Source organism: Arachis hypogaea, chromosome 5 (genome assembly GCF_003086295.3).
Source record: "Arachis hypogaea cultivar Tifrunner chromosome 5, arahy.Tifrunner.gnm2.J5K5, whole genome shotgun sequence".
NCBI lineage: Eukaryota > Viridiplantae > Streptophyta > Magnoliopsida > Fabales > Fabaceae > Arachis > Arachis hypogaea.
This window is the reverse complement of record NC_092040.1, coordinates 6353929-6366483: the sequence shown is the minus strand read 5'-3', so window position 1 is coordinate 6366483 and position 12555 is coordinate 6353929. Positions and strand designations below refer to the sequence as shown.

Sequence of the window (12555 nt, the reverse complement as noted above, 5' to 3'; positions counted from 1 at the left end):
TTTGGCGCCCTTTTTTGGATAAGGGTTTTAAACAAAATAAATGCCCTTTTTTGGATAAGGGTTTTCTAATCAAAGTAGGTGCCCCTTTTTGGATAAGGGTTCAAGTTACTTTGCGCGTGTACATGTTTTGAATATGTTTGATCTTTTTCGGAAAACCCTTTTGTTAGTTTGTTTTCTCGAGCCTTTTTCGTGCAAAGACTTGTATCCAAACTTTAAACTTTTCAGGTTTTTATATCTCTTTTGCTATCCTTTATACTCAACTTTGCTTTAGTGAGCTTTTATGACTTAGGTTATTTTTGCGATGCGTTTTTCATCTACTCGGAGCTCGGTTTTCTTTTACTCGGAGCTCTTTCGAGTTTGTTTTACTCGGATTTCCTTTCGACTCAAGAGTCGGATAGTTTCCGAGTTTAATACGATCAACTTGTATAACCTCTTTACACCGACTTGTACCTCGTCGTTTTATCCTGACGACCATGTTAGGTCGATTCATGGGATTTTCACGCTTTGTCGAGCTTAAGTCGGCGCGTTTCGTAGAAAGACTTATAAGAAATAAAGGAGGATATTTTAAGAGAAATATAGTGATAAGAAAGATCTTTATTAATCGGGAAGGTACCTTTTTGCTACTAAGGGTCTTGTCAGTGTATTTTCCCTTAGCCTCTACTATGATGCCTCGTTAAAAACCCTTCTCCAGAAAAAACCCTTTTTTGGGAAAAAATCATAAAGCTGGGAAAAGAGTACATCAGGGAGTAGAGTTCGCTTCTAGCTGTAGTACCTTTTCATATTACATGCATGCCACGACCTTGGTAACTCAGTGCTATCCAGGTCGGTTACTTTATAATAACCTTTCCCTAACACTTCCTTGATTTTGTATGGCCCTTTCCAATTTGCGGCGAGCTTTCCATCTCCTGACTTGTTGACTCCAATGTTGTTTCTGATTAGGACCAAGTCATCTACGGCAAATGTTCTTCGAATGACTTTCTTGTTGTATCTGGTAGTCATCCTTTGCTTTAATGCCGCCTCTCTTATCTGGGCGTTCTCTCGGACTTCGGGGAGCAAGTCGAGCTCCTCTTTGTGCCCCTGTACATTTCCGACCTCATCATGAAGAATTACCCTTGGGCTTTGCTCACTGATTTCTATAGGAATCATGGCTTCTACGCCGTATACCAGTCGGAAGGGTGTTTCTCCTGTGGCGGATTGGGGTGTTGTCCTATAAGCCCACAGCACTTGAGGGAGCTCTTCAGCCCAAGCTCCCTTCGCTTCCTGTAATCTTTTCTTCAAACCTGCCAGTATGACCTTGTTAGCTGCCTCGGCTTGCCCATTGGCTTGTGGGTGCTCTACCGAGGTGAATTGATGTTTGATTTTCATACTGGCTACCAGGTTTCCGAAGGTGGCGTCGGTGAATTGGGTTCCATTATCTGTGGTGATGGAATAAGGTATCCCATACCTTGTGATGATGTTTTTGTAGAGGAACCTGCGACTTCTTTGAGCGGTAATGGTGGCTAATGGTTCTGCTTCTATCCACTTTGTGAAGTAATCTATTCCCACGATCAAGTATTTTACCTGCCCTGGTGCTTGGGGAAAAGGACCTAACAAATCCATTCCCCATTTTGCGAAAGGCCAGGGGGAAGTGATACTGATGAGCTCTTCTGGTGGAGCTACGTGGAAATTCGCATGCATCTGGCATGGTTGGCATCTTTTCACAAAGTCTGTGGCATCTTTCTGCAAGGTCGGCCAATAGAATCCTGCTCGGATTACTTTTCTGGCCAGCGACCTTGCTCCGAGATGGTTTCCGCAGGTCCCACTATGCACTTCCTCCAATACTTCGGTGGTTCTTGAGGTCAGTACGCACTTCAACAATGGTGTTGATATCCCTCTTCTGTAAAGGACATTTCTCACCAAGGTATAAAGCTGTGCTTCCCTTCGGATCCTTTTAGCTTCTTTCTCCTCCTTGGGGAGGATGTCGAATTTCAGGTATTCGACTAAGGGATTCATCCATCCGAGGTCTAGACCGACTACTTCAAGTACCTCTTGTTCGTCTTCTGTTTTTGACACCGAGGGCTCTTGGAGAGTTTCTTGGATCAGGCTTCTATTGTTCCCTCCGGGTTTGGTGCTTGCTAACTTGGATAGGGCGTCAGCTCTGCTATTTAGATCCCGAGTTATATGCTTAACCTCGGTTTCTGCAAAGCGCCCAAGGTGCTCCAAGGTTTTCTCCAAGTACTTCTTCATATTGGGGTCCTTTGCCTGATACTCTCCACTTATTTGGGAGGTCACCACTTGTGAGTCGCTGTAGATCATCACCTTTGTGGCGCCGACTTCTTCTGCTAATTTTAATCCGGCAATCAAGGCCTCATATTCTGCCTGATTGTTTGAAGCTAGAAATTCAAATTTTAAGGAGACCTCTATCTGGGTTCCTTTTCCATCTGCCAATATTATGCCCGCGCCGCTCCCTGTCTTGTTGGAGGACCCGTCTACATAGAGCTCCCATGTAGTTGGCTTTTCCTCTTGTTCACCGGCATATTCTGCAATGAAGTCGGCGAGGCATTGGGCTTTAATTGCTGTCCGAGTTTCGTATCTCAGATCAAACTCGGAGAGCTCGATCGCCCACTGAACCATTCTCCCTGCAACATCCGTCTTCTGGAGGATTTGCTTCATGGGTTGGTTCGTACGGACTCTTATTGTGTGAGCCTGAAAGTAAGGTCGTAGCCTTCGTGAGGCTATCACTAAGGAGTAGGCAAACTTCTCTAGTTTGTGGTACCTTAGCTCAGGGCCTTGTAGGACCTTACTGATAAAGTAGACCGGGTGCTGCCCGACCTCGTCTTCTCTGATCAGGGCTGATGAGACAGCCCTGTTTGTGACGGATAGGTATAGGACGAGGTCTTTCCCCGGTATTGGTCGAGTTAATATAGGAGGTTGGCTTAAGAATTTTTTGAACTCTTGGAACGCCTCCTCACATTCCGGAGTCCATTCAAACTGGCATTCCTTCCTTAATAGGGAGAATAATGGAAGGGATTTTAGTGCCGATCCTGCCAAAAATCTGGAGAGGGCTGCAAGTCGGCCATTGAGTTGTTGAACCTCTCTCAAACAAGTCGGGCTTTTCATTTCTAGGATGGCTTGGCATTTGTCGGGATTGGCTTCAATCCCTCTTTGTGTTAGCATAAATCCTAGAAATTTTCCTGCTTCTACCGCGAAGGCGCATTTTGCGGGATTTAGTCTCATCCCATGCAACCTTATAGTGTCGAAGACTTGTGAGAGGTCGGTTAAGAGGTCGACTTCTTGCTTGGTTTTTACTAACATGTCGTCGACGTATACCTCCATTAGGCTTCCTAGATGGGGGGAAAACACTTTGTTCATCAGCCTTTGGTACGTGGCTCCTGCATTCTTCAGTCCGAATGGCATGACCACGTAGCAGTAATTGGCTTTTGGTGTGATGAACGATGTTTTTTCCTGGTCGGGTTCATGCATCGGGATTTGATTATATCCCGAGTAGGCATCCATGAACGATAGGTATTGGTACCCTGAGCTGGAGTCCACCAGGGTATCAATACTCGGTAGGGGATAAGGGTCCTTAGGACATGCCTTATTCAAGTCGGTATAGTCGACGCACATTCTCCATTTACCATTTTGTTTTTTGACTAGCACTACATTGGCTAGCCATGTTGGGTATTTGACTTCTCTGATAAAGCCGGCTTCTAGGAGCGCCTGTACTTGCTCTTCTACTATGGAGGCCCTTTCTGGGCCGAGCTTGCGTCTTCTTTGCTGTACAGGTCGGGATCCTGGGTAAACCGAGAGCCTGTGAGACGTGAGCTCGGGATCAATCCCGGGCATGTCGGAAGCCTTCCAGGCGAAGAGGTCGGAATTAGCTCTTAGGAGTTCACCCAACCTTTGTTTCAGGGTTTCCCCTAGGTTGGCTCCTATGTGAGTGTTTTTTCCTTCCTCCTCTCCGACTTCTATCTCCTCGGTTTTTCCTCCCGGCTGGGGTCGTAGGTCTTCTCTGGTTCTTGCGCCGCCTAGTTCTTTGGTGTGGACTTCTTTGCCATTCCCTCTCAGATTTAGGCTTTCGTTGTAGCACTTCCTTGCCAATTTTTGATCTCCCCTTACCGTTGCTATTCCTCCTGGAGTCGGGAATTTCATGCAAAGGTGGGGAGTGGATACCACTGCTCCGAGGCGATTAAGGGTAGTCCTGCCAATTAAGGCATTGTAGGCTGACCCTTCGTCGATGACTATAAAGTCTATGCTCAGAGTCCTTGATTTTTCCCTTTTTCCAAAAGTGGTGTGAAGGGGTAAAAATCCCAGTGGTTTTATTGGCGTATCCCCTAACCCATATAGGGTGTCAGGGTAGGCTCTCAACTCTTTTGCATCTAACCCTAGCTTGTCGAAGGCGGGCTTGAAAAGGATGTCCGCCGAACTTCCTTGGTCTACTAGGGTTCTGTGGAGATGGGCGTTGGCTAGGATTATAGTTATCACCACGGGATCATCATGCCCGGGGATTATCCCTTGCCCATCCTCTTTTGTGAATGATATAGTAGGGAGGTCGGGTGTCTCATCCCCGACCTGATAGATTCTTTTGAGATGTCTTTTGCGAGAAGATTTGGTGATTCCACCTCCTGCAAACCCTCCTGAGATCATGTGGATATGTCTCTCTGGGGTCTGTGGAGGTGGATCTCTTCTATCCATGTCATCTCGCTTTCTCTTTCCGTGACCGTCCGACCTTTCTATGAGATATCTATCAAGCCGACCTTCTCTAGCCAGCTTTTCTATCACATTCTTAAGGTCGTAGCAGTCGTTAGTGGAATGACCATATATCTTATGGTACTCGCAATAATCGCCGCGACTTCCCCCTTTTTTATTTTTAATAGGTCTTGGGGGTGGCAATCTTTCAGTGTTGCAAATCTCTCTGTATACGTCCACGATAGAAGTCTTTAGAGGAGTATAAGAGTGATACTTTCTGGGCCTTTCGAGACCGGGTTCTTCCTTCTTCCTGGCCTCCCTTTCCCTCTCCTTGGATGAGGAAGTGGGTCCAGGTCGCCAACTCAGGTCCCTTAATTTTGCATTCTCTTCCATGTTGATGTACTTCTCGGCCCTTTCTTGTACATCACTTAGAGAAACGGGGTGTCTTTTAGATATGGACTGTGAGAAGGGCCTTCTCTAAGTCCGTTGACTAACCCCATTATTACTGCCTCTGTGGGCAGGTCTTGGATCTCTAAACATGCCTTGTTGAACCTTTCCATATAGGCTCGTAAAGACTCTCCGACCTCCTGTTTTATTCCCAGGAGGCTCGGTGCATGTTTTACCTTGTCTTTTTGGATTGAGAACCTCATCAAGAATTTCCTCGAGAGGTCTTCAAAACTAGTGATGGATCTCGGGGGGAGGCTATCGAACCACTTCATCGCTGCTTTCGATAGAGTGGTCGGGAAAGCCTTGCATCTCGTAGCGTCGGAGGCATCGGCCAGATACATCCGACTTTTAAAGTTACTTAGATGATGCTTCGGATCCGTGGTTCCATCATAGAGGTCCATATCAGGGCTTTTGAAGTTCCTTGGAACTTTTGCCCTCATTATATCCTCGCTGAAAGGATCTTCTCCGCCCGGGCGTTGGTCTTCTCCTTCATCGCGGGAGTTCTTGAGGGAGGATTCTAGCTGCAAGAGTTTTCTTTCTAACTCTTTTCGCCGTTCCATCTCCTCTTTAAGGTACCTTTCGGTTTCCCTTTGCTTCTCCCGCTCTTGTTCCAATTGCTCCAGGCGGCTATGGACCAATCCCATTAGTTCAGCTATGTGGGATGGTCCGTCCTTTTCTGATTCACGCCCATCTGAGGAATTTACCTTTGGATTCTTTACTCCGGAGGTACCCTCTCTGTGTTGGTCGTTGTCTTCGTTGTCATTGCCCACGTCCAGATTCTCTTGTTCAGAATCTGTTTCCACATGGCCTTCTTCGTGGGATCTTTCCGCCATCGATGGATGATCTCTCGGGTCCCCGGCAACGGCGCCAATGTTACGGTAGGTAACCGGAGATTAGTACAACGGATGGCGTTTGGCGGCCCAAGTGTGCGATGGATGAGAACTCCGGGTAGGCACGCAGCTCGGGAGGCTCCGTCCGACTTGTGCTCGCGTGTGAATGGGGGGTGGTACCTGCAAAGACACTCCGATGCCTAAGTTAGCAAGGGTGTAAGCAGGTCTAGAGAGTATTGGGCTTAGAGATACCTGAAGGGGTGTCAGGGTATTTATAGAGGCGAGCCAATAACCACCGTTGGTGTAGTGCCATATCTTTAGGGTGTTAGCCGTCCCTATTATCTTGGGGAGGTTAAGATATGGCTTTATGAGACGGTTAGAGAGATTTTAGGGACGGTTACTCATTTGAATGAGTGTTTATCTGCCAGCTAATCTCGCATCCGACCTCTTCTGACCAAGTCGTGGTTGATACCGACTTCTTATGTGAAGGCCGGTACTTAGCTAGGCTCTAATCCTTTAGATTAGGCCTTTTAGTTGGACCTGGGCCTTTATATTGGGCCAGGGTATGAACAATTTTCTTTAGTTTTTTTTCTCTCTCAGACTTAGAATCTTAAAGATTGGTTGTAATTCAATGTTGTTGAAAATTTTATTTTTGTTATTGTTGGTGCCACAAAATATTCTATTTGTAATTTTATTCATATCAAGGAATCTTATATTTCCACGACAAAAAAATTCTTATATTTGACGGAAAAAAAAGTGATCAATTGTATTTATTTTGATGTATTGTTTGTGTAAAATTATTTTACACGTGTATCTAATCACATAATATTATATTAACAAAAATAATTATTTTTATATTAATTATATGAATGGTTATCTAAGAAAATAATTGTGACTTGTAATTGTACGATTATGTAAAATATTTTATACTATCAATGTGTCAAAATCTTTTTTTTTTTTTGTGTACAAATTAAACTCTTCATTAAATGGCAATAAATATGGCCTTATTGGTACCAAACCCTGATCCTGTATCAATATTGGACTTCGGCCCTTTTCCTTTGTAGTGTTTAGGAGGCACCTCTGTTAAAAACCCATGGATTTACAAAAACAAAACAAAACTCACGGATTTGCACCAAAAGAAAAAACTCACGGCGGCTCAAAACTTGGGATGATTCTTGATGCGGATAGCATATAGCCATATAGGTAATCTTCTGGAGACAAATCTCATAATAAGCCCAATCATAGCCGGCAAAAAAAAAAAGCTCAACTCTAGGTTTCGGTTTCATGTCCCGATAAAAAAAAACAAAAACAAAAAGAACCAACTTTGGTTTCACTTAAACTGTTAAACGTGTGGCTAATGACCCAAAAAAAAAAAAAAAAAACAAACTGTTAAACCTGTGGCTGAGGCATGTAATGTAGTGGCAAAAGTATTTGCCTCAAACTAAAGCCACACAGGTTCAAATTCTAGCAGTGGCAGCTAGATGAGTTGGTGTGTGAGTGTATTTGTATGAAAAAAAAAAAAAAAACTGTTAAACCTTAGCTTGTATATGCAATTTATTAATTAGCTATAAATTTTTGCTTTGTGCTGAAATAACTTGCAAGTAGATTAAGATGAATGACAAATTTTGTTACGATACTTAAATAATTATTAATATATGTGCACATAAAAATTTAATCATTATATATTTATATATAAATATATATTATTTATTTTTTAAGATATATATTTTATATTTTAATATATATTATATAAGAATAATAAATTTGATAATTAATTTTTTAATACAGAGTTGATAAATGAATAAAGAAGAAATTGGGGTGTTTATGACAATATACATTGTGTTTTGTGTTTAAAACTGTGATACGAAATGTAATTTAGAGTAACATAAAAAATTAAAGAAAATGATTTATCTACTTCAATTTAATATTTTGATGCAACAGTTTAAGGAAATTATTCTACCTCTTTTGTTTACATCTAAAGTTTTTAAACAAATTCAAAAAAAAATTTATTCCTCAAAGTTAAGAGAAAAAGTGGCTAACAGATTTTAGAGAATTTTTATATCTCTTAAATCTAAAATTCTAACTCATAAGTTCACTAAAATAAAAATGGGTCAAATTATAATTGGTTTAAAACAAATAAAACAAACTAAAATAAAATAAATATAAAATAAATATTAAGAAAGTGATACTTATTTAATTCATCTTGACTAACAAAAATCTTCAATGCATCTTGTATGTTAGAATATAATTAGAATCAATTAGTATTATTTAGTATATCTGAATATTTATTATAGGAGATTACGTCTTTATTATTAAGATTCTCTTAGTACCTATAAATACCCTTTCATATTGTATTATTCCAAACAACTTGAATAAATAACTTGAACATACTGAATAATACACAAAAACACTTTCTTCAACTTGGTCTTTTGTTTCTAACATGGTATCAGAGCCATGGTATCCTTCTTGAAGAGAATATGTTATTTTTCTTGTGGTGAAATCACCGTAGTTTTTACATTTTTTTTATGACATTCTTCTTTTCCTTTTATCATTCATTTGATGTTTTTTCACGTCACCGACTAGCTTATTTTAATACACAAAAATATTAATACACAATTCAAAAAAATTGTGCATGTTCCAAATCTGATCACTAAGTCCTCCAAACGGCCTAGTAATGACCCGATTTTCTGGGCCGAGGCCCTTTATGCGGTCCAAACTGGTCAAAAAATTGCAAATCTCTAATTAACATTTAAAATTAAATATCTCTCTTATTTTAACCAACAAAATAAGATAAGATAACAATGCAAATTTGATGCGCAGAACAAAAAATATTTGAAGAATTATATGTTGAGAACATTGACCCCAACCAACAAAATACATACAACACAAAAATTTTAGTGCATAATTCAAAAATTTTTTATGTACATCACAAAAAATTTTTATGCACAACTACAATTTTTTATATGCTTTATGCAAAAATTTATGTGTTATCGGATACTAATTTTTGTGCTATATGTAAAAGTTTCTATGCTATATCAATAAAAAAATTTTATGTGCAAAAATTTATGTTCTATATCAATAAATTTTTGTGCTTTCCAACAAAAATTTGTGTATTAAAAAGGCGCAAAGAAAAAAAAATAGTAATGCATGTATTTGTTTTTTTTGTTAAATCTATGCCAATTTAATTAGACTTGACTACAAAAATATTTGTATATATAACATCATTGTTTAAATAATTACAGTTGCAAAACTTTTTTATTAAAAAAATAAATAAAAATTGTCCACAGTAAATTGGTAGCTGCCTAAGGTTTTTTTTTAAATAATTATTCAAATCAGTTCTCGAAATTTTTAAAATTGGACACTTTAATACCTCAAATTTTAAGAGACACAAAATAATCCTTAACATTTATATTTATTAGATAATGCAATTTTTTTCATTAGTCTACAACGATGATCACATAATTATTAAATGTCTATGTATACGAGATGAGCAAATCAATTTTTAGAATGAAGTACAAACAGTTTCCAAAAAATTTTAAAAATGTTAAAATAATTCTTGAAACATTTTAAAATAGTCCATTTTAAAAAAAATTATATATTTACAAACTTATAAATTTAAAATAAAACGGTAAATGATTTCTAAAAATTTATTAAAAATTATTTTTTGGCTCATTAACATTTAAATAACTATTATCAGAATTTTTGACGTGAAAAAAATTAATATAATAGAAAACAAAAACAGAAATTTTGTCCAAATTATATCTACCAATAAATAAAAAAAAAAAAACCCAATGAAGCCCTAACTAAGGGCAAGACCGTCTTTTCAGCAATCCTAATTTTCCTTTTCTCTTTTTTTTTCTGCTCATCCTCACGTATATACAAATCAAGTGTGGCGGAAACCGGTAAATTCACTTCCGCTCTCGTTGCCAAACCCTCCAAACGTTCACCCTCGTGATTCGGTGCTTCCCTGGCTAGCTTCGTTTCTCTCTCTCGCGCTCTTTTGTTTGTTTCTGATTTCTATTCCTTTTTGGTATCAGTAAGATTTCCTCTCCCCTAATCGTTTTCATGCACTGCGTTATATTTCTTGCGTTTTCTTAGCAACTGAAAGGTTTTTATTGGGTTTGTATATATTGTTCTCTTTGATATTTAGCAGAGTAACTCCATTGTTCCTTGTTATTTGGCTGAGTAACACAAATGGCATCACGAACTGCTCCTTTGTTTCAAGATCATGACCAACACGTCAATGGCCACGTCAGCGGTATTGCTTTTGTTCAAGCATTTTTATTATAATCTATTTTCTTCCAGAGTGTTGGATTTAATGACAATTGTACATATTTTTGAGTCATTCCTACTTACAATTTTATTATTAGATCTGGATTCGATTGATGGGTTGCCAATGCACAACTGTGCACCAATTAAAACGAAGGTTTGTTTCTAATTCCTGATTTCTCTCCCCTCTGCATGCTTCTTTAAACTCTCTGAATTTGACAGGTACCTGAGCCGTTGCCAGATCCATTGGACCAGTCTGACTCTTCAGAATATTCGCATTCGGAGACTCCAAAATCATGGGGGAGATTCTCTTTCTCCCCCTCATATACAGCGATGGTTTGTTCGTCTCTCTTGCTCCTTTTTCTATGTTCTCTGTTCTTAACTACTTGTATGCCCTTTTCAGTTTACTTCAGACTGCAACTGTGGGGAGCCACCCGACTTTTCTATATCCTTAGATCGGCATGATCTATTATTAAAATATGGTTTTGATTACCCTTCAGAATATTCCGAGACTCCAAAATCATCCAAGGTTTCTTTGTGTCTCTCTTGCTTCTTTTTCTCATTGTTGTGTTTGCCTTAACCATATGTCTATGACTTTATCCTTTTAGGTTGATCCAGACTGCTCAAGTCTGCTATCATCTCTATATTCTGACTCTTCAGATTACTCTGACACTCCAAAATCGGGGAATTGGTCTCCACCAACTGATTTAAAGGTTTGTTTTTAATTCCTTATTATGTTTCTCTTTCTCCTTCTTTCTCTGATTGTTTGCATAACAATTTGTCTGATTTTTCATTCTAAGAATGACAAGGCATTTTGGGACAGCTTGAAATTGGAGAAACCCTCCTTTTGGATAGACCCATATGGTCTTCCTAACACTCAACACTTAGAGACTCTTGAAGCATGGCGTTGCTCTCAACCAATTAAAAGGAAGGTAGGTTTGTAATTCCTTATGTTTCTCATGCTCTTCCTTTTTGGCTTTTTTATATTAAAAAAAAAAAACTATTTGTACCATTTTAGTATGAGATTGAGAATTTGCGCTGATTATTTTAGCAGGAAGCTAATCTGTTTTCAGATTTGCCATCTCTGTTTGCTCTTTCTGACTCTCAAGAACACCCTGGGAGTCCTAAGTCATCGAGTTACTCTCCACCAACTATAATGGTTTGTTTTCAAGTTTTATGTTTCTCGTGGTCCTTCTCTCCCTGCTCTCCCTGTTTTGTTTTCCTTTTGACCATTTGTCTACCTTTCAGTCTGAGATTGAGCCACATTGCATAGATGAGGAGGTACCTAATCTGTTGCCAGGTCTATTTGCTGAGCTTGACACATCAGAACACTCAAAAATCATCAAGTTGCTCCCTTCCAATTAAAATAAAGGTTGGTTTGTAGCAACTTCTTGTAAGTTTAACATCTACAATTAATTTGCCCAGGATCACTCAATCGTATAAACACTTCAACAACAATAATAATATTTTCTCAACAATAACATAACAATATTTTAGATAGAAGAACAAAACTACAATAATAATAATATAAATCTCAACTCTCTTAACTCTTCTAATAAAGAGAAAATAAATACTCTTAAGCTAACAGCATATTCTTCATAAACTTTACTTAAGAACTATATATCATATGCAAACCTCTATTAGGCAAACATGTGGTAATAAAATACTACAACCTAACGTTGCTTAATATCATAGAACTTATGACGATGTAACACTGCAACTAACAACTTGTACAAGTAGCTGTGTAACTTTGATTTGCCTTTTGACTTTTCAAATACCTATCTATAACATGTAGCCACTTAACTAACTTGAATTCATCAATACACATTCTTCTCCTGCATAATGTTTCTAGTGTATCTTGAGTAGCTTCAATGCTCATCAACTTTAACAAGTAACCTTGTAATTTATAAAACTTCTAGCAATCTCTGATAATTGTAATTCAACTTGGTTATAGGTTATTGATACACTTGTTACTTCTTTCTTTCTTAATTAACTTTTCTTTTATAAAATTTTTGTACCCTTTCAGCAAGAGTGATAATTCACATGGGGGATTTGAGTAGAAACCAGAGCTGTTGCTAGAAGTGCAATCTCCATTTGCCTATAATCCAAAGTTATGCATTGGGAAAGAGTTGCAGTATTATGTGAGATCTTCATTTAGTGGTTTGAGTCGGTTGTAACTTTGCGAGTTGCTCTACAGTGTGGCACTGTTGGATGACTTTGGAGTTGATTTGTAGTGTAGAGTCACCAAAATTCTCTAAAAACTCATTCTCCTTTAATATGTGGTGTTTGATATAATGTTTTGTGCCACTGATCTAATGACATGCGATATTTTCTGGATAAA

General features: G+C 38.7%; 1 protein-coding gene across 4 annotated transcripts; it reads left to right on the top strand.

Annotated features, from left to right (window-relative positions):
• The first annotated feature begins 9777 nt into the window (after positions 1-9777).
• LOC112800460 (uncharacterized) lies at positions 9778-12555 on the top strand. 4 transcript variants are annotated; one of them, XM_025842745.2, is made up of 10 exons: positions 9778-9981; positions 10099-10203; positions 10316-10371; positions 10437-10550; positions 10618-10743; positions 10823-10927; positions 11015-11146; positions 11269-11373; positions 11463-11586; positions 12241-12555. In XM_025842745.2, exons 2-9 carry the CDS (start codon positions 10140-10142, stop codon positions 11577-11579), a joined length of 819 nt encoding a protein of 272 aa, XP_025698530.1. In that variant the 5' UTR covers positions 9778-9981; positions 10099-10139; the 3' UTR covers positions 11580-11586; positions 12241-12555. The 4 variants fall into 4 exon arrangements, with proteins under 4 accessions (XP_025698530.1, XP_025698528.1, XP_072092745.1 ...); XM_025842743.2 differs by having other exon boundaries at positions 11266-11373; XM_072236644.1 differs by having other exon boundaries at positions 9818-9981; positions 10096-10203.

Coding starts and splice junctions, on each gene's coding strand:
- LOC112800460 (XM_025842743.2), top strand. CDS start 10,140: ATGGCATCACGAACTGCTCCTTTGTTTCAAGATCATGACCAACACGTC. Junction 10,204..10,315: donor CGTCAATGGCCACGTCAGCG/GTATTGCTTTTG, acceptor TTTTATTATTAG/ATCTGGATTCGATTGATGGG. Junction 11,147..11,265: donor CTCAACCAATTAAAAGGAAG/GTAGGTTTGTAA, acceptor TGATTATTTTAG/CAGGAAGCTAATCTGTTTTC.